Genomic DNA, 18,721 nt, shown 5'->3' with positions numbered 1-18,721 from the left:
CCTTCAGACATTGGCACTCTCTTCTTGGAGGCTCTACTCTGTATCTATGTCCTTTCATAACTACATTTTCCTGGTTGTTTTAAACCATAAAAGGCCAATTATTTTTTTGGGGGGGAGGGGGAAATCAGCTCTCGATGGTTGAACTTCTCCAGTCTAACAGCATCCCAGAGCAATTGGATGGCTTTACACTAAAGAAGCATATCCACTCAGGCATGAGCAGGGAAGAAGTATATGCACTAAGGCCTTAACAGACGCAAAGAGGGATATTCTGATATAATACATTTGCCTAAGGATGTTGTCATGCTGTAGTTCTCAGTATCATCTGCTGACAGATGGCACTGCAAACTACAGGATGATGAGAGGCTGGTGCTGCTGCTAGCCGCTTTTCTCCTTTCTGGCTGGCCTGGCGAAAGGGGAAGGGGGGGGACAAAGGAAAGAAATTCTTTCTCCCCGCCATTGCTTCCACCACCAAGGGGGCACACAAAGCAGATCCAGTATTTCTGCGCTTCATCCTGCTGTTGCTACTACTGCCACCGCTACCAACAGTGGTGATGGGTGGGACAGACAAAGGAGAAAATTACTTTCTCCCCTTCATCCCCCTCTGCTGCTGCTGCTACCACTACTGCGGTGGGAAGTGAGAGAGAAAAGGCTGCATTTTAAAATGCAGGCTTCATTCTCTAGCTTCTTACAGAGGCAGTGGCAAAGCTGGGGGTGGGTAGATAAAGGGGGGAGAGAAGTTTTTTTCTGCCCTTCCTTCCCTACCCCTTCTGCGCTGTTGCTGTTGCCACCTTACAAAGAAGCTTTGGTGACCTGCAAAGGGAGGGGTTGGGTGGCTTTGGCAAGGGGTGGTTGGTGGGGGGCATGCAGGGTTGGGGAGCTAAGTGAGCAAGAGAGCAGCCCCTAGTAACTAAGAAGTGTGTCATACAAAATATCTTTTCCACCTTGAGTAAACTTTGCTAAGCCCACACAAAACAGCTTCATGGGCCAGATGGAGATGAAAATTGGCCACCCACACCCTAACAGTGCTCAGTTGCATGTTCAGTGCCTGTAGGCTCCTCCTCTGCAGCCCTCAGGACCTGTTAGCAGGTCAAGGAAAGGGAAATGCAAGGAAGAAGGCAAGACAAGCACTGGGACTAACAGCCAGAGGCAACATGTCAAGCAGCACAAAATGCATCTGGTGTAAACACAGTAGTAATAACATGTGCCATAATATTTAGCCTTATTCTTCAGAAATAGGGTTTCTATATTACAGAGGATACAAATTGTTAAATTTAAGCCATTTTGTCCTATTGGGGTCTAGCAGGGATATACTGTCTTTCTAGAAGGAAAGAGAAGGTCTGGGCACTTGTGGTCCAAAACGCAGTCAGGGATTGATTGCAGGGTAGTCAGCCAGCTGTGAGAGTTGTGGAGAAGTGGGACAGGAAAACATGGAAAGGCTGGTAAATCCAGCACAGGGACTAGAAGCTACAACTAGGATATGTCAGGTTGCACAGAAAAGGGTCACAGGCAAATACAGGGAAAAGACTGAACTAGCACATACCTGACAGAGCAAGATAGGAAGTCATTGGCAGCCAACAACTCAAGAACCTTAGTAAGACAGCTGCGTGATAGTCAATGATTTCCTGCACAGAAAACAGCCCACCAACCACAGTGCCTTTGGGGTAACAGAAGACAATCAGAGTACAGGGGCAGCACTCTCATATGGAGAAGCCACATCACTGGAAGGCCAGGACCAGGAGGAAGCATAAGTGTCTCCATAAGCCTTAGTGGCAGCCATTGTTTGCAGCTTTACCAGGTCCGGGATATAGAAATGGGACTGCAACAGGAAAGATAGTTGTCTCTTCCTGCTGCCTTGCCCCATCCCAAACCAGCCATAATCATGAATTAGCCAAAAAAAGAAGCACATTAGTTTTTTCACTATGGACCTTTGTTACAGAGTGGGAGTGGCAGTGACATGTAGGCTAGGATATGTAATGTAAGCCACTACTATGCAGAAAACAGCAATTATTGGGATTTACATTGAAATCCTCTTGCAGATAAGATCAACAGTCTAGAAATGGCTGATATTATGTAAGCCTCATGAGTTGATGCGAGTAGAACTCACAAAGCCATTTACATAATAGAAATAACTTGTAAGATCACAACACCATAGAATGGGAAGCAACAGTCACTGACAGTCAGAGAGAGAAAGAGGTCCAAAAGGTTTCAACCTCTAGGATTTCCCCCTCTAGGATGCACACCTTAACATGGTGAGGGGGTTTGAGAGTGGTGAAGAAGCTGAGAGCAATGCCATCAGGAGTCTAGACCAAGAGGCTAGACTCCTAGCAGGCAGGGCTGGATTAAGCTGAGGAGGGCCCCTAGGCTGATTGGTGTTTGGGGGGGCCCTTCTCCCTACCTTTCAGCTTTTTTTCGTGCAGGTTTGCCATCAATCAAGATGGCAACCAAGGTTTCCCTAAGGGGCTGAAGCCTCTGCCGCCATCTTGGTTGATGGCAGCAATGCGCGCATGTAGCACGCATGCGTACCATCAACCAAGATGGCGGCAGAGGCTTCAGCCCCTTAGGGAAACCTTGGCCTCCATCTTGATTGATGGCAAACCGCAAAAAACAGCGGAGAAAAAGGTAAGTGAAGCAGAGGGATGGCGGGCAGTTTGGAAGCTCTTGTCCCGCGATAATTTTTTTTAGCTTATGCAGGGGGCCCCAACAGCTCCGGGCCCCTAGGCTTCAGCCTACTAAGCCTAATGGATAATCCGGCCCTGCTAGCAGGGGCACCCAAGTTGGAAAGGTCAAAGCTGAGACACCACACTAAGATGCATCCAAACTCAGAGAAAGGCAATGGTAAACCACCTCTGAATACCTCTTACCACGAAAACCCTATGAACAGAGTATCCAAAATGCAACACGAGATAGTGCTGGAAGATGAGACCCTCAGGTCAGAAGGCACTCACCAAGCTGCTGCGGAAGAACAAAGGACAAGTACTAGTAGCGCTGTGACTAATGACGCAGCTGGGTCAAAGCCGAAAGGAAGCCCAGAGGCTGATGCGCACAGATGCGAAAGGAGAGTCCGGAGTTGTACGACGCACACAGTAGGAACATGGAATGTGAGAAGCATGAACCAGGGAAAGTTAGAAATTGTCAAGAAAGAAATGCAACATATAAACATTACAATACTTGGCGTGAGTGAATTAAAATGGACGGGAATGGGACATTTTCAATCAGGCAACTACACAATATTTTATGCAGGAAATGAGAAATTAAGAAGAAACAGGGTTGCTTTAATAGTGAGAAGTGATGTAGCAAAAGCAATTAGGAGCTATAACGCAAGGTCTGAGCAAGTTATGTCAATGAGATTAAATGGGAAACCTATTCACATAACCATCATCAAAGTCTATGCTCCAACAGCAAACACAGAAGAAGTGGAATTGGAGAGATTTTATGCAGAAGTACAGGAAGAAATTGATCACACACCAAAACAAGATGTGCTGATAATCATGGGGGATTGGAATGCAAAAGTAGGGAACAGAGAACAACTAGGAATTGTGGGGAAATGGGGCCTAGGAGACAGAAATGAAGCAGGAGAAAGACTTATTGAATTCTCTGAAGCCAATAATTTGTTTCTTGCAAACACATTTCTTGAGCAACCAAAAAGACGACTGTACACATGGACATCACCAAATGGTCAATATAGGAATCAAATTGATTATATAATTTGTAGCAGAAGATGGGGAAGTTCCATACTTTCTGCAAAAACAAGACCAGGAGCAGACTGTGCTACAGTTCATGAACAGGTAATATAAAATTTAGAGTAGAGCTAAAGAAGAACAAAGCAATCATAATGCCAAAACGCAATTTAAATAACATCCCAGAAGAATTGAAAGAGCAAATATGGAACAGATTTGAGACAGAAGCTGAAGGTCCTGGGTATAGACTGTGGGATGGTAGACCTTGCGTGGGAGAAGGACTCTGTGATCCTCAGCCATGTGGCCCTTGGCTATTTAAAATCTGACCTTCTCCCAGGCCTTTATTTTTATATGATTTGGAGAAGTTCTGTGTTTAGAAGCATGGCACTGTTGCTATCATGTCTAATTTGACCCTGATACTATATGAGAGAACTACGTACCAGCTTTATATGCACCTCTGTGCCTTGTTTGTTGCTTGTGCCTGAAAACTCTGAAGACTTAATTTGAATTTATATAATGTCAGTTCCATTCTGGATCATTGTGTTTAAAATCAACTAAGCTGTAATCCTTGAATCTAGAGTTTGAAACCAGGTGTTGAAATAGTCTATAAACCCAGTGTTAAAGGAGGCATCTGGCTTTGCCCATCAACACAAGGTTCTTCATTAACTGTCTTTAATTAAGAGAGGTTGTTCTGATGGTACCACATAGTATGCAGTCTTCATTATGAAAGCCTTACAGCAAAAACAAAGTCCTAGGGTGGTTTTGTATAATGAGATCAAGTACAGCAATGTACCTTTTTTAAAAAAGATCTCTTGAAAGCTTTTTAAAAAATGTTTTCAAATATATTTTGTTTTAATGTTATTTTAAAGTCTGTATTTATGATGTTTTAAAATGTTTTTAGTGCTTTTGTTTGCCACCCTGGGCTCTTTCTGGGAGGAAGGGTGGGGTATAAATCAAATAATAAATAAATAAACAGATTTGAGGCTTTAAACATAGTTAACAGAGAACCAGAAGAGCTATGGAGTGAAGTCAGACATTATCAGGGATGAATGCAAAAAGACAATACCTCTCATTAAAAAGAGAGAAAGACCTCAACGGATGACTGAAGAAACTCTTAAAATGATTAAAGAGAGAAGGAAAGCAAAAGCAAAAGGAGATAGAAACACAGTCAGAACCCTAAATGCAGCAATACAGCGACTAGCATGTAGTGACAAATAGAACTATTACAATATTATTGTATAGAAATAGAAGAGGACAACAAAAAGGGTAGAACAAGAGCCCTATTCCAAAAGATTATAGAGAAACTAAAACGAAATTTAAACCAAGAGTAGGGATGTTGAATAATCAACAGGGGAACACATTGACTGACCGAGAAAAAATAAAAGCAAGATGGAAGCAATACACTGAAGAACTCTACAAAAGAGATGCCAGGATGACAGATTCATTCATGGAGGAACCATATGATGAAGAACCAGAAATTTTAGAATGTGAGGTGAAAGCTGCTCTTAAAATTCTTGGAAGAAACAAATCACCAGGAATAGATGGCACACCAGTAGAGTTGCTACAAGCTACTGAGTCTGAATCTGTCCAAATTTTGACAAGAATTTGTCAAGAAATATGGAAAACTAAACAATGGCCCACAGACTGGAAGCGTTCCATATACATCCCAATTCCAAAGAAAGGGGATCCCAGGGAATATAGTAATTACTATTCCTTTAATATCCCATGCAAGTAAAGTAATGCTCAAGATTCTACAACAAAGGCTCTTACCATATATGGAGCAAGAAATGCCAGACGTCTAAGCTGGATTTAGAAAGGGAAGAGGCACCAGAGATCATATCGCAAACATACAATGGATAATGGAACGGACCAAGGAATTTCAGAAGGAATTCACCCTGTGCTTTATAGATTACAGCAAAGCCTTTGATTGTGTAGATCATGAAAAACTATGGAATGCTTTAAAAGAAATGGGGCTGCCACAGCATCTGATTGTTCTGATGTGCAACCTATACTCTGGACAAGAGACTACTGTAAGGACAGAATATGGAGAAACCAATTGGTTCCCAAACGGAAAGAGTGTGAGACAGGGGTGTATTTTATCACCCTATTTATTTAATCTATATGCAGAACATATCATACGGAAAGTGGGATTGGACTAAGATGAAGGAGGTGTGAAAACTGGAGGAATATCAATAATTTAAGATATGCAGACAATACCATACTACTAGCAGAAATCAGTAATTAAGTGAAACGAATGCTGGTGAAAGTTAAAGAGGGAAGCACAAAAGCAGGACTACAGCTGAACATCAAGAAGACTAAAGTAATGACAACAGAAGAGTAATGTAACTTTAAAGTTGACAATTAGGACATTGAACTTGTCAAGGATTATCAATACCTTGGCACAGTCATTAACCAAGATGGAGACAATAGTCAAGAAATCAGAAGATGGCTGGGACTGGGAAGGGCAGCTATGAGAGAACTAGAAAAGGTCCTCAAATGCAAAGATGTATCACTGAATACTAAAGTCCGGATCATTCAGACCATGGTAGAACAAATTAAACGAGAACTATCACTAGAAGCAAAAATGATGAAACTGAGGTTATCATACTTTGGACACATAATGAGAAGACATGATTCACTAGAAAAGACAATAATGCTGGGGAAAACAGAAGGTACTAGAAAACAAGGAAGGCCAAACAAGAGATGGATTGATTCCATAAAGGAAGCCACAGACCTGAGCTTACAAGATCTAAACAGGGTGGTTCATGACAGATGCTACTGGAGGTCACTGATTTATAGGGTCGCCATAAGTCGTAATCGACTTGAAGGCACAGAACAACAACAGGTTTCAGCTAGTTTGTTCACAGACTAGGAAATGTCATAAGGATAAGATTTCCAATCCCAAAATTCCTAGGGAAGCCCCTAAGACTCTATCGGCCAATACAAAGAAGGAATTATACATACAGGGCTCAGAGCTAATTGCCGCTTGAGAAATCACAAACTCACCTTTTTCCTCTTCTTCTTCAGCACCACTTTCACACCATCTACAGACACCATTAGATTAACCTTCTTCTTCTTTATACTTTTGGCTTTGAACTCATACTGTGGGAAGCAAAAACACAGTTGGAAGTAAGGCACCTTTAGCAGTGTTCCTCAATTAAATTGTGGGGCATTCCAGTCTACCCTTTGACTAACCACCCCAGAGGCCTTCACCTATTTCATGTACATGAGGATCCCCATCTCATAGCTGCCACATTTCCTAATGGTACTTTGCACACACATTTATTTAACAAAATCTATACAGCTTGATTGGAACAGAACCTATATGTGGTTATACATGAACAGTCTCATAAGGTAGCATGATAGATACTGGCAGCCACTGTGAGAATCAAAGAAAGACATGTGTGTTTGGAGGGGATGCCCATCAGGGAGGTTCAATAGGCTTGGTCAACTGTCTGCCTATTGAGGAAGAGGGTTTTTCTATGTTCTGATTTATGCAAAATAAGAAATACAGGTGAGTGCACCATGGATGATGGTGCAGTCTGATAGAACCAGGAGGTTCCTGTGGCATCCATGGTCTAGGGCAGGAGTAGGGAACCTTTTTGGCCTGATGGCTATCTGTCCCCACCCCCACTGGCCAACTATGACAAGGGGTTAAGATAACCCATCTGTCAATCACGTAATACCATCATGACGTGGTGGGGGCGATGTCAGAAGCAGCTTTCAATCTCTGGCTCCACTATTTGCTTTAACGTTTTATCTTTCAAAATTTGTCTTGTTTTATTCCCTTGGTGTTTTTCTCATTTTTATGTGTGTGCTAAATTTTGAAGAACAGCATAGTCATTTTTACCCAGAAATTCTAAAACTCAAAATAATAAGTTATCTTCCTGTCTTCTTCATCTCCTCTGGCTGCCTCATTTGTTTTATCTTTGTAGGTGTTGCTTGTGGAGATATGGATGTAAGAATGCAATTGATATAATGTCACATTTAGCCTTGGAAAAGAAGAGGAAAAGTCATGAGTTGCAAGAGAAAAAGAGTGTGTTTGGTGGGGACTTACTCAAATGCCAAGGTATATATTCCGGTGGTACTACTGTTGTTTTGCAAGCCTACACTCACTGCTTATATAAAGACCGAGCAGCTAATCTGAGAAAGTGAAGAATAAAACAATCAAATTAATCTTCTAGCAAAGAGCTATGGTGGTTACTAAAAGACAAAAAACTGGACTCAACCAGAGTTCAGCTAACCAAAGTTGTCCCATTAATGAATTAAAGATAAAGAAAAAAAGCTTTTATTCCAAAGTTAAATGACACACATCTTCCTTGGAAATAAATTTACAATAAGCTTCTCCTCACTCACCGGAATGTTGTTTGGCTCTAACAGAAAGTATGCCCAGGGGTGAGGTTCTCCATCTTTCCCTCAAACAGAGAATTTTTCAGTCTTTGAAGTTTTTGAGCTACCAAAGTGGTCTAACCTGGAGCTTCTTAGCTCACAATGCATGTTGCAGGGGTGATTAGTGAAGAAGCTCTTTGATGAGCTGTCTGCTCGTAAAGTGTCACAGCACAATCTAATTCCAGCTATAAAACAACAGACAGGTGAGGCTTTGGGATAGCAGCAAGCTAAACTAAGCTTGGGCACTTCCCTGCTGTAACCCAGAGGACTGTAAAGGAAGTGTTCTTTTTGGGACTCAGTCCCTTTATCAATTTTAAAAAACAACCCCAAAAAGTAAAGGTCTCACATAATAACTGCGTGGAATGCAGTAGACTGAAACATCATAACAAAGTTGCTATGACCAAGAGGTGTATGCCCAAAAGGGTTAGGAAGCAAAGGGGGAATAATATCCAAAAGATGCCTAATAAAAGATTTAATTTCAAGATATATTTTGAATATATGGATAAAGATGCGAAGACCCTAAAAGAGGAGAAGAGGAGGAGGAGCAAAAATAGACTAAACAGGGCAAAGCTTATAATGAGAAAGAAAGCTAATGAAGATGGGGCAAAAACAGGGTGTAGTAAGAGCTTGGAAAAGTTACTTTTTTGAACTACAACTCCCATCAGCCCAATCCAGTGGCCATGATGGCTGGGGCTGATGGGAGTTGTAGTTTTAAAAAGTAACTTTTCCAAGCTCTGGTTTTCCCATTCTTCCTCTTTTATGCGAAGACCCCAACACACAGGAAGCAATTCAAGATTTTAGGTCACAGGAATGCTTTTTGCTTTGCTGCTAAATTGTCCATACACTCCAACTCATACCATTATAAAGATGGAACAGTATGACACCAAGCAACCTTTCTCCCTAATCTGATGAAACATCAGGTGGTTTTATGTAATTATCCAAAACTGCCAGGGCTTTTAACATAGCCTGAATGGAAGCCCCATCTTTTACAGATTTTGAAAGAGGTGAAAGCAGGTTCAATTGCTACAGCGGATATTGAGTGTGTGGACTATCTATTCTACACTTCTCGCAACGTTACAGCAATGATAACATGTGCTGACCATCATGTGGCAGGTGTTATTCTTAGTGCTAGAGCTTCTTTAATTGAACTGGGCATTCGGGTGAGGCACCACTTCAGAAAACTGCACCCATTCCTGTGTTCTCTACCTTGCAGTGTCCATCACAGGAAACAGTGATATCTTCTAGCAACTGTGGATCACTGGAATCCAGGTGTGGGCCAGTCAAGCAGGTTTATCTGACTGGCAAGTTGATAGATGTGGATGATAGTGTGGACAGCTCAATGCAACGGGTGGTAGTGAGCAACAGGTTGAATCCCCCTCTCCATGCTAGTCAGAGCTCTTGATGACATTAGGCAATAAGGCAACCATTGATATTAAACAAAACTGGGAGATCCTTGTTAGATAAAGCCCTCTTTGATGGGGATCCTTTCCAGGGCTATATTATAAGCCTTGAGGAAACAGCATTGTGTTTTCCCTTTGAGGATTTATCCATGGCACAGAAAGATACATTTATTGACAAGCTGAGTATCATCGAATTAGGCTAAATGTGCTTATACTGAATTGAACCCCCCCAAAGGTGTCATGGAGAATAAGGTATTCTAGTGACACCTATTAATGCCTTACCTGTGGAGGATCAATTTGCAATTATTGAGAGATATATGGGATATTTTAGAGTCTCATCTGGAACACTTTCCTACATGTCTACTGATTGTAATGGGAGATATTACTGCAAGAATTAGTGATGAGTGCATAATAGCCTTGCCTACTGACAGCAGGGAATTTGACTTATTCCTCTTTAAAGGGTGGGAGTGTCATAGATTATCTTTTATGCAATTATGAATGTGCCCCTTACCTAAACAACATTTGCTAGTATCTATTTATGACCCATCTGCTCTGAGTGCTTCAACATCTGCTAAATTGTTGGAGAGAATTATTGGATTCTTATAGAAAGCTAAACTCATAACAGTTGTTCATAAATGTTTAATGGACCTTTGTAAAGTAGAAGTTTAGGAGCTCAGAGAGGTGTGGAATAGAAAATTATAATATATTACATTGCCTAAACAATGGAAAATTGCATTAGAATCTGTATGGAATGTTTCCTTAGACCTGAAATTGAGATTGATAAAGAAAAAGTCAATATTTCATGTATATTGGACTCCACAATGTTTGTATAAGAAGGCACAGTCTAACAGAGATAGATGTTGGAGGTATAATGCTACTTTGAACATATTTCATGTAGATGTCAATTTCAAGTTGAAACCTATTTGGATGTTTGAAGGATTTATATTAACTTATGTGCTTAACTCAGGATGCATGTACTGATGGGAACTGTATCTGTCATGTAAACGTATGGTGGTTTATTATTAGCAGTATTCATATATTTTTATTTTTTGAATCTTCAGCATTTTGTTCATTTTATTTGATTCCTTTTTTCTTTGTTTACTTTTTCTTTCCTATGATTTAAATTTACAAATAAAAGATTATTTTTTTAAGAAAAGTTTAGTGCCTCTGCAGCAGGCAGTGAGTAGACACAATACATTATGTTATACTGTGAATTGTATAGAACACCGAGTTAAAAATACTTGGAGAAACTTTTAGTGGTTTCTTTAGGTGGTTCCTACCCTCATGATACGGATAAAATCAAATACTTGCTGTCCAGTATGGACAGGTTTGTAATGTTTAAACAGACTAAATTTGCAGTGAAGGCCGCTCAGCTGAGACAAGTATATGTGCTCAGTCTTGACATTTAGGACTTTGTTTTTTGTGTTCCTCTTACTTGTTATATTTAATAGGTCTTTTATGTTTACGTATAATTAATGTTTATTTTTAGGTGGCCACAACCTGTTTTTGCTTTATTAATAAATAAATTTGAAATTTGCATTATGATGTTACAAGTGCCCAACAACCATGGTTCAAAGTTACTTTCTGCAGGGATTAGCTGTACGATTGAGCTCCCCATGGGAAACTTGGTTGCCCAAGCCAATCCAACAAGCTTGAAGTCACCCCTTATCAGCTGACGGGCAGTGAGTTTAACCTTGCTAGCTGTAGGGATTAGCTGCACACTCAAGTTCTAGCCACATCTCCACTCCCAACACCTGACCTCACATCCATCAGATGCGGAGCAGGTGAGTGTGGTTTGCTGAAAATGGCTTTGCAGGCCAAATTGGCACCCATGCCAGACAAATTTGACCCACAGACCAGAGGTTCCCCACCCTTGGTCTACACCACTTTCAGCTTGACCCTTGATTAATTATAGCAGCCTTTGACTCTCATAATACAGTCTTCACAAACACACCATACTTCTACAGTGAGATTACATCACAATTTTTAAAAGTCACTCTGGCACACAGAGCTACAATTCCAGACCCAATAGTCCTACTTCAGGACACCTTAATTGGCCATTGACAGTGGTGGTGGTGATTAAGTAAGATTTATGACTACTGATATCAGTCAGAAACATTACAGCACTACAGAAAGGCAGTAGCAGGAATTGTTGCTAATCTAACCAGGGATTATGAGCAAATCAGATTGTCCCAATGAACAACAATGCACTGCCTCATGTGGCCTTTGTTCTTTGACTATTTTATATATATATATGATTATGCCATATCCTTGATACTTATGATTAGATAGGTGTAAACCTAGTGCTCGTTATAAAAGCCTGGCTTTAAGAGGCTGTAGATAATCAGGAATAGGGTAACTATAACCCCAAGCAGTATTTTCTGGCTTTACCCAACTGTGATTCTAATGTTACCTATCCTGAGCTTTTGTGGGATTTTATGGATTAGACATTCAACCAGATAGATTAGTAGATGAAGACTGACTCCTTCATATCCAGCACTCACTCACACATGCACACATTCTCTCTCTCGCTGTCAGGCCCAGGATGTGACTCAGGAACCAGACCAACGGCTGTAGTTTTTTATTAGGGTAATGTCCAAACAAAGACTGCGTTTTCTCATGAAGCAATACAGGGATACAGGTCCTGCGGCATTGGGAGAAAGTTGACAGAGCAAGGAACTTCTTCCCGCCTGTTCTTTAACAAGGGGCCAAACGGGCGCGCAATCTTTCACTCCTCCTTAACTGCCCCTCAGGTACTGCCCGCCTTCCCCCCCTTCTCTCCTGTCTTTTCAGCTGTCTGCGTGTGCGCGGTGAGGGGGGAAGCATCACCCCCTCCTCTTCTGAAGTTTCCGATTCCAGGATGGGGGATAGGGGAGGGGCTGATGGTAAACTGCCTCCCCTCTTTTCGGCTGTGAGCAGCCCTCCCTCTTTCCCCTCTTGCTCTGAGCCTGAAAGAGGGGGAGGCGTGAGAATGTCCAGGGAGGGCTCAGGCTCCCCGTCGCTAAGCGACCTTATCACTAGCAGTTCCTCTGTTTCATCTTCGCTCCAAAGGGGGGAAGTTCCTCCCCCTTCCCTCTGCCATCCATCCGAATACTCTTCTCCCAACTCTCCGGGATCCAGCTCCCCGGGATTGGGACCCCAGCTCTGCCTTCCGACACCATCCCCCCTCCCAGGCTGTGCCCCCCTCCCCTTGTCTGGCTTGGGACGGTGGGGAAAACGTTGATGGAAAAGTTTTACCAATTCTGGAGCATGCACATCAGCTGCATCTTCCCATGATCTGTCAGCCACCCCATAGCCTTTCCAGTGAATCAAGTACTGCAGCTTGTGGCGTCTGATCCTGGAATCTAAGATCTCCTCAACTTCAAACTCAAGCTGCTCATTTACCAGGAGTGGAGCTCCGGGAGGTTCCTCCGGCCGTAACTCACTGGGAGGGGCGGCTTTCGTTAAGAAGGATCGATGGAACACAGGATGTATTTTAAACGTGTCAGGCAGCTTCAGTCGGTACGCCACGGGATTGATTTGAGTTTCTATTTCGAAAGGACCCACCCTCTTGTCTTGTAATTTTCTACATTTGCTTGGCATCTGGAGGAAGCGGGTGGACAGCCATACCTGGTCTTCCGGTTGAAGGGGGGGGCCTCCTTCCTGTGCAGGTCAGCAACTCGCTTGTACTCCGTTTTGGCTTCGTTTAACTGCTGTTTCAGTGTCTGTTGCGCCGCTTGCAATTCCTTAAGGAAGTTCTCAGCTGCCGGTACCAGCATTCCTTCTGAGCTGCTTGGAAAGACTTTAGGATGGAATCCATAATTAGCGAAGAACGGGGTTTGTTGAGTGCTGGAGTGCAGAGAATTGTTGTAGGCGAACTCTGCAAAATGCAAATATGATACCCAGTCAGTCTGTTGATAGGACACATAACTTCGTAAATATCTTTCCAAAACGGCGTTCAAGCGTTCCGTCTGCCCATCTGCCTGGGGGTGATGGGCGGAGGAGAGTTTTAATTCCATCTGCAACTGTTTCCACATTGCTCTCCAAAATTTGGCTGTGAACTGAGTTCCTCCGTCTGAGACTACGCTGTTTGGCAATCCATGCAGCCGGTAGACTTCTTTTATGAATAACTTGGCCGTTTCTTTAGCCTCTAAGGCCCCTGCACAAGGAAGAAAGTGTGCCATTTTGGTAAGTAGATCCACCACTACTAAGATGGCTGTCATTCCTTGGGACTTGGGTAGATCAGTTATAAAATCCATGGAGAGGTCCTTCCAGGGTTCGTGTGGGACAGGCAACGGTTGTAACAGTCCTGCTGGTGTCCCTGTTTGTGTTTTTGTCCGCAGACAGACAGAGCAGGACTTTACATAACTCTCAATATCCCGACGCATTTTAGGCCACCAGAAGTCCTTGGCCACGTTCTGAATGGTCTTGTAAATCCCAAAGTGTCCCGCTGTGATGGAATCATGACACTGGCGTAGGATTCTGAGCCTTAATTCCCCTTCTGGGACATATCTGGCGGTTTTGAACCATAACAGTCCATTTCTCCAGTGAAAGGTTACTTCTGAGTCTTGACCTTGTCCCGTCTCCTGCTGATATTTTAGCATGTCTGCATCTTCTTGTTGTGCCTTTTTGAGTTCCTCTTCCCATGAAGGCTGGCATACTCCCAACGTTAATTTCTCTGGCGGGATTACGTACTGAGGCTGGTCCTCAGATTCACTTTCTTTGTATTGTGGCTGTCTGGATAAGGCATCCGCTCTCTGGTTTTTGGCTTGGGCATGGTAAGTAATCTGGAAGTTAAACCTAGTGAAGAACTGGGACCATCTTATCTGTCTCTGGTTCAGCTTTCTGGCTGTTTGGAGGCTTTCAAGATTCTTGGGGTCGGAGCGCACTTCAATTCGATGAGAGGTCCCCTCTAGGTATTGTCTCCAGTTTTCAAAAGAGTCCTTGATGGCCAGCAGTTCCTTCTCCCAAACTGTGTAGTTCTTCTCTGCAGGCTTTAACTTCCGAGAGAAGTATGCACAGGGGTGCAGCTCCTTCCCTTCTTGGTCTAATTGTAGCAGGACCCCCCCGATGGCAAAATCTGAAGCATCTGCTTCCACTACGAAAGGGCGGTTCGGATCAGCAAAGCGCAGAATGGGCTCAGTAGCAAACCTTCTCTTCAGCTCCTCAAAGGCCTCGGTGGCGTTCTCTGTCCATTGAAACTTCTTCTTCCCCCTTAAACAGTCAGTCAGAGGAGCTGTTAATTTGGAAAACCCTGGAATGAACTTTCTGTAATAATTGGCAAACCCCAAAAACCGTTGTACATCCTTTTTGGTGACAGGTTGGCCCCAGTCCAATATGCAGCTTACTTTCCCTGGGTCCATCTCCACGCCTTCCGCTGAGATTCGATATCCAAGGAAGTCTAGAGACTTGAGGTCAAATCCACATTTCTCTAATTTAGCATACAGGTGATTTTCTCTCAGTCTCTTCAACACCGTCTTCACATGCTGGTTGTGGTCTTCCTGGTTCTTTGAGAACACCAGGATATAATCTAAGTAACAGATTACATACGTGTCCAACAAGTCTCTAAACACGTCGTTCATGAATTTTTGAAAAATTCCTGGACTTCCACAAAGCCCGAACGGCATGACCAGGTATTCATACTGCCCGTAAGCGGTCAAGAATCCTGTTTTCCATTCATCTCCCTCCTTCATTCTGATCAGATTGTACGCTCCTCTCAAATCCAACTTCGTGAAGATTTTTGCAGAGCGCAGTCGGTCCAGCAACTCTGAGATAAGGGGCAGCGGGTAGCTGTTGGGGATGGTGATCTGGTTCAATGCGCGATAGTCGTTACAGGGTCTGAGTTCCCCCCCCTTCTTTTTCACAAACAATAGTGGCGCTCCAGCAGGGGATTGTGAGGGGCGTATGAATCCTCGCCTCAGGTTTTTATCCAGGAATTCCTTCAGGGCCTCCCTCTCATTCTCTGTGAGAGAGTAGATTCTCCCCGATGGGATGCTGGCTCCTGGCACTAGGTCAATCGCACAGTCGTAAGGGCGGTGGGGGGGTAAAGTCTCTGCCTCTTTTTCATCAAACACATCTTTGAATTCTTCATACTTTGGCGGCAGGGTCACTTGCTCGATCTCTTGCACTGCCCCCGCTAAGGTGTTCTTGATTCCTTCAGGTTGACAGTTCTCCTGGCAATACTGTGAGGTGAACCACACCACCGCCTCCTTCCAACTTATTTTGGGTTCATGCTTTGCTAGCCAGGGCATTCCCAGAATCACCTCAAAGTTCGAGAGATCTGACACGTATAGCGAAATGAACTCTTCATGCCCAGGGATTTGAAGTTTCACTTCCTCCGTGGCTTGTGTCACCCCTCCTGACTTCAGGGGTCTCCCATCGATAGCCTCCACAGCTAGGGGAGCGTCCAGTTTCCACCGGGAAATTCCATGACGCTTGACTAACTTTGCATCAATAAAATTTGTGGAGGCTCCACTGTCAATTAAGGCAGTGGAATTAAACACCACTCCTCTGGAAGTTGTAATCCGAATAGGCAAGACCAACACCCCCTTTGAGGGAGGTTGGATCGTTGGGGGGCCTTTATACAACGCTGCCCCCAGTCCACCGGCCTGCACGTGGACTGGGTGTTCTAGTTTCCCGACGGCTCGGCTTTCCCCCCTTTCAGTCCACAGTCTCTGGCCACATGGCCCGGCTTTGAACAATAAAAGCATAAACGTTCCCGGCGTCGTCTTTCCTTTTCTTCTTCCGACAGTCTTGGCCTAGCCCCTCCCTGTCCCTCAGTTGCATTACCTGCCATCCCTGCAGTGGGAAGGGTCTTGTTGCGGGATGCCGAGGCTGAGTATCTCAGGACCTCCTGCTTCCTTTCCAGGCGCCTTCCTTCCATCCGGTGATCGATCTGTAGGCATAGCCGGATGAGCCCTGGTAGGTCAGCGGGGGGGGGAGGTCCTGGCCAACTCATCCAGGATTTCAGCATTTAATCCACTCCGGTACATAAACATCAGGGCGGCGTCATTGTAACCAGTTTCCTGGGACAGAATTTTAAAAGCGTTAGTGTACTCGGAAACAGTCCCTTTAGCTTGCTTCAGAGCGCCTAGTTGCCGCGCTACTGTTTCAGCCCTTTGCGGGTCTTGAAACATCTCGGTCATCTCCTGTATAAATCCTCTGTACCTTCCTAAGACAGTATCCTTTCTCACGAGATACGGAGTCACCCATTTTGCAGCTTCTCCCTCCAGGAGGCTAATCACGAAAGCTACTTTAGCCCCATCGTCTGGAAATTCCATGTGCCTGACATCCAGATATAACTCACATTGAGCCACGAAGGTTGCCAACTGATCACTTTGTCCCGTGTATTTTGGGGGCAATCCAATGGGAACCTTTACTACGGCAGCTGGAGGGGCTGTTCGCATCTGGTCTATCGTGGCCTTCAAGGTTTGATTATCCGTCTTCAGCGCCTTGACTGCTGCTAGCAGGGCTTGAACATCCATCTGCAAATCAGCTGCCTTAGTCCTCAAGAGTTCCACTTCTTCCATCTCAGAAGTGGGGTTCGTCCCCCCCGCTGCTCCCTTTGACATCTTGTCCCAGTCAAGTGAAGAGAGCGTTGAGGGTGATTTAGGTGGCTCTGTCAAGCTGTCAGGCCCAGGATGTGACTCAGGAACCAGACCAACGGCTGTAGTTAATTCGTGTTTTATTAGGGTAATGTCCAAACAAAGACTGCGTTTTCTCATGAAGCGATACAGGGATACAGGTCCTGCGGCATTGGGAGAAAGTTGACAGAGCAAGGGACTTCTTCCCGCCTGTTCTTTAAGAAGGGGCCAAACGGGCGCGCAATCTTTCGCTCCTCCTTAACTGCCCCTCAGGTACTGCCCGCCTTCCCCCCCTTCTCTCCTGTCTTTTCAGCTGTCTGCGTGTGCGCGGTGAGGGGGAAGCATCACCCCCTCCTCTTCTGAAGTTTCCGATTCCAGGATGGGGGATAGGGGAGGGGCTGATGGTAAACTGCCTCCCCTCTTTTCGGCTGTGAGCAGCCCTCCCTCTTTCCCCTCTTGCTCTGAGCCTGAAAGAGGGGGAGGCGTGAGAATGTCCAGGGAGGGCTCAGACTCCCCGTCGCTAAGCGACCTTATCACTGGCAGTTCCTCTGTTTCGTCTTCGCTCCAAAGGGGGGAAGTTCCTCCCCCTTCCCTCTGCCATCCATCCGAATACTCTTCTCCCAACTCTCCGGGATCCAGCTCCCCGGGATTGGGACCCCAGCTCTGCCTTCCGACACCCTCTCTCTCTGTCTCTCTGTCTCTCTGTCTCTCTCTCTCTCTCTCTCTCTCTCTCTCTCACACACACACACACACACACACACTCTTAAGCACTTACATGAAGCATAAGCATCAATGAGGTTTGATGTGAAGGAACGTACAGCCCTACATGCAAATCTTCATATCAACTTCCTCTCCCACTGTGAACACTGTGATAAAGTTAATGCATTATGGGAGAACAAGTATGTCAATCCAGTATTGGGAGGGTTAAATGCACTATTAACCTTATCCTAAAATCACCAAATGGTTTCACTAAGTACCCTTAGACAACCTCCAGAGAGATCCTAAGTACATATGATAAGGGGACATTAGATTCATATATGACCCCTGGATGATTTTAAGACTTCAGGGTGTTGATCCCAGTCTCAGAATGTGTGTTTGAGCCTTGAAACACTTTCAAATCCAGAGTGAAATCAGAGCCTGTGATGGAAAATTATTGTATAATACTGTACAATATAGGATAATAGTGCAAGAATTGTTTTGGTTTAGGCTTCACATTTGCTGAGAAAAAGGTCTGCTGAAGAACAAGAGTGACCATGTTCAACTGCTAACAAGGAGAGTGACCTTGCTTGCTAGCTTTGTTTATAGAAACTGAAGTGATATGAGACCTCTCTTCCTTCATGCATATCGGTTCTTAAAGGACAAAAATGGGTTGGATGGGACAGAAATTATTTCAAGTTCTTGGAACAATGATAGAAGAAGGTGCAGTTCACATATACCAAGAAGGGATACATTAACTAGTCGTCATACCCAGGGTCTGGGAACGTCAGAGGAGTTTCAAACACACTGTACCCCCACCCTTGTAAGACATTCCCATAACAAAATGTAATGGTAACTGGAATAGGTGGAGGCATCACTTCCATCATGCCACCACTGTGACCCTTCCTTTAACCAAAACAAAAGTATAAAAAGCCAGGCAGCACAGACAGACAGTTTTTCTCTCCACTGGTAATTCATCTGCATTTCTTCAGTTTGG

At 44.1% G+C, this 18,721-nt stretch overlaps 1 protein-coding gene across 3 annotated transcripts in view; it reads right to left on the bottom strand.

The window, feature by feature from the left end:
• The window catches only part of NOS1AP (nitric oxide synthase 1 adaptor protein), a 105,744-nt gene that overhangs the window by 19,129 nt on the left and 67,894 nt on the right, over positions 1-18,721 (bottom strand). For all 3 annotated transcript variants that reach the window (XM_061584699.1, XM_061584692.1, XM_061584703.1), the window contains one exon: positions 6,684-6,779. In XM_061584699.1, coding sequence (XP_061440683.1) covers positions 6,684-6,779 — 96 coding nt within the window. The remainder of the gene's footprint in view (positions 1-6,683; positions 6,780-18,721) is intronic.

This window comes from Rhineura floridana, chromosome 1 (genome assembly GCF_030035675.1).
Source record: "Rhineura floridana isolate rRhiFlo1 chromosome 1, rRhiFlo1.hap2, whole genome shotgun sequence".
In the NCBI taxonomy this organism is placed as follows: domain Eukaryota; kingdom Metazoa; phylum Chordata; class Lepidosauria; order Squamata; family Rhineuridae; genus Rhineura; species Rhineura floridana.
The sequence above is the reverse complement of the archived record's forward strand: the minus strand, read 5'-3'. Positions and strand labels throughout refer to the sequence as shown.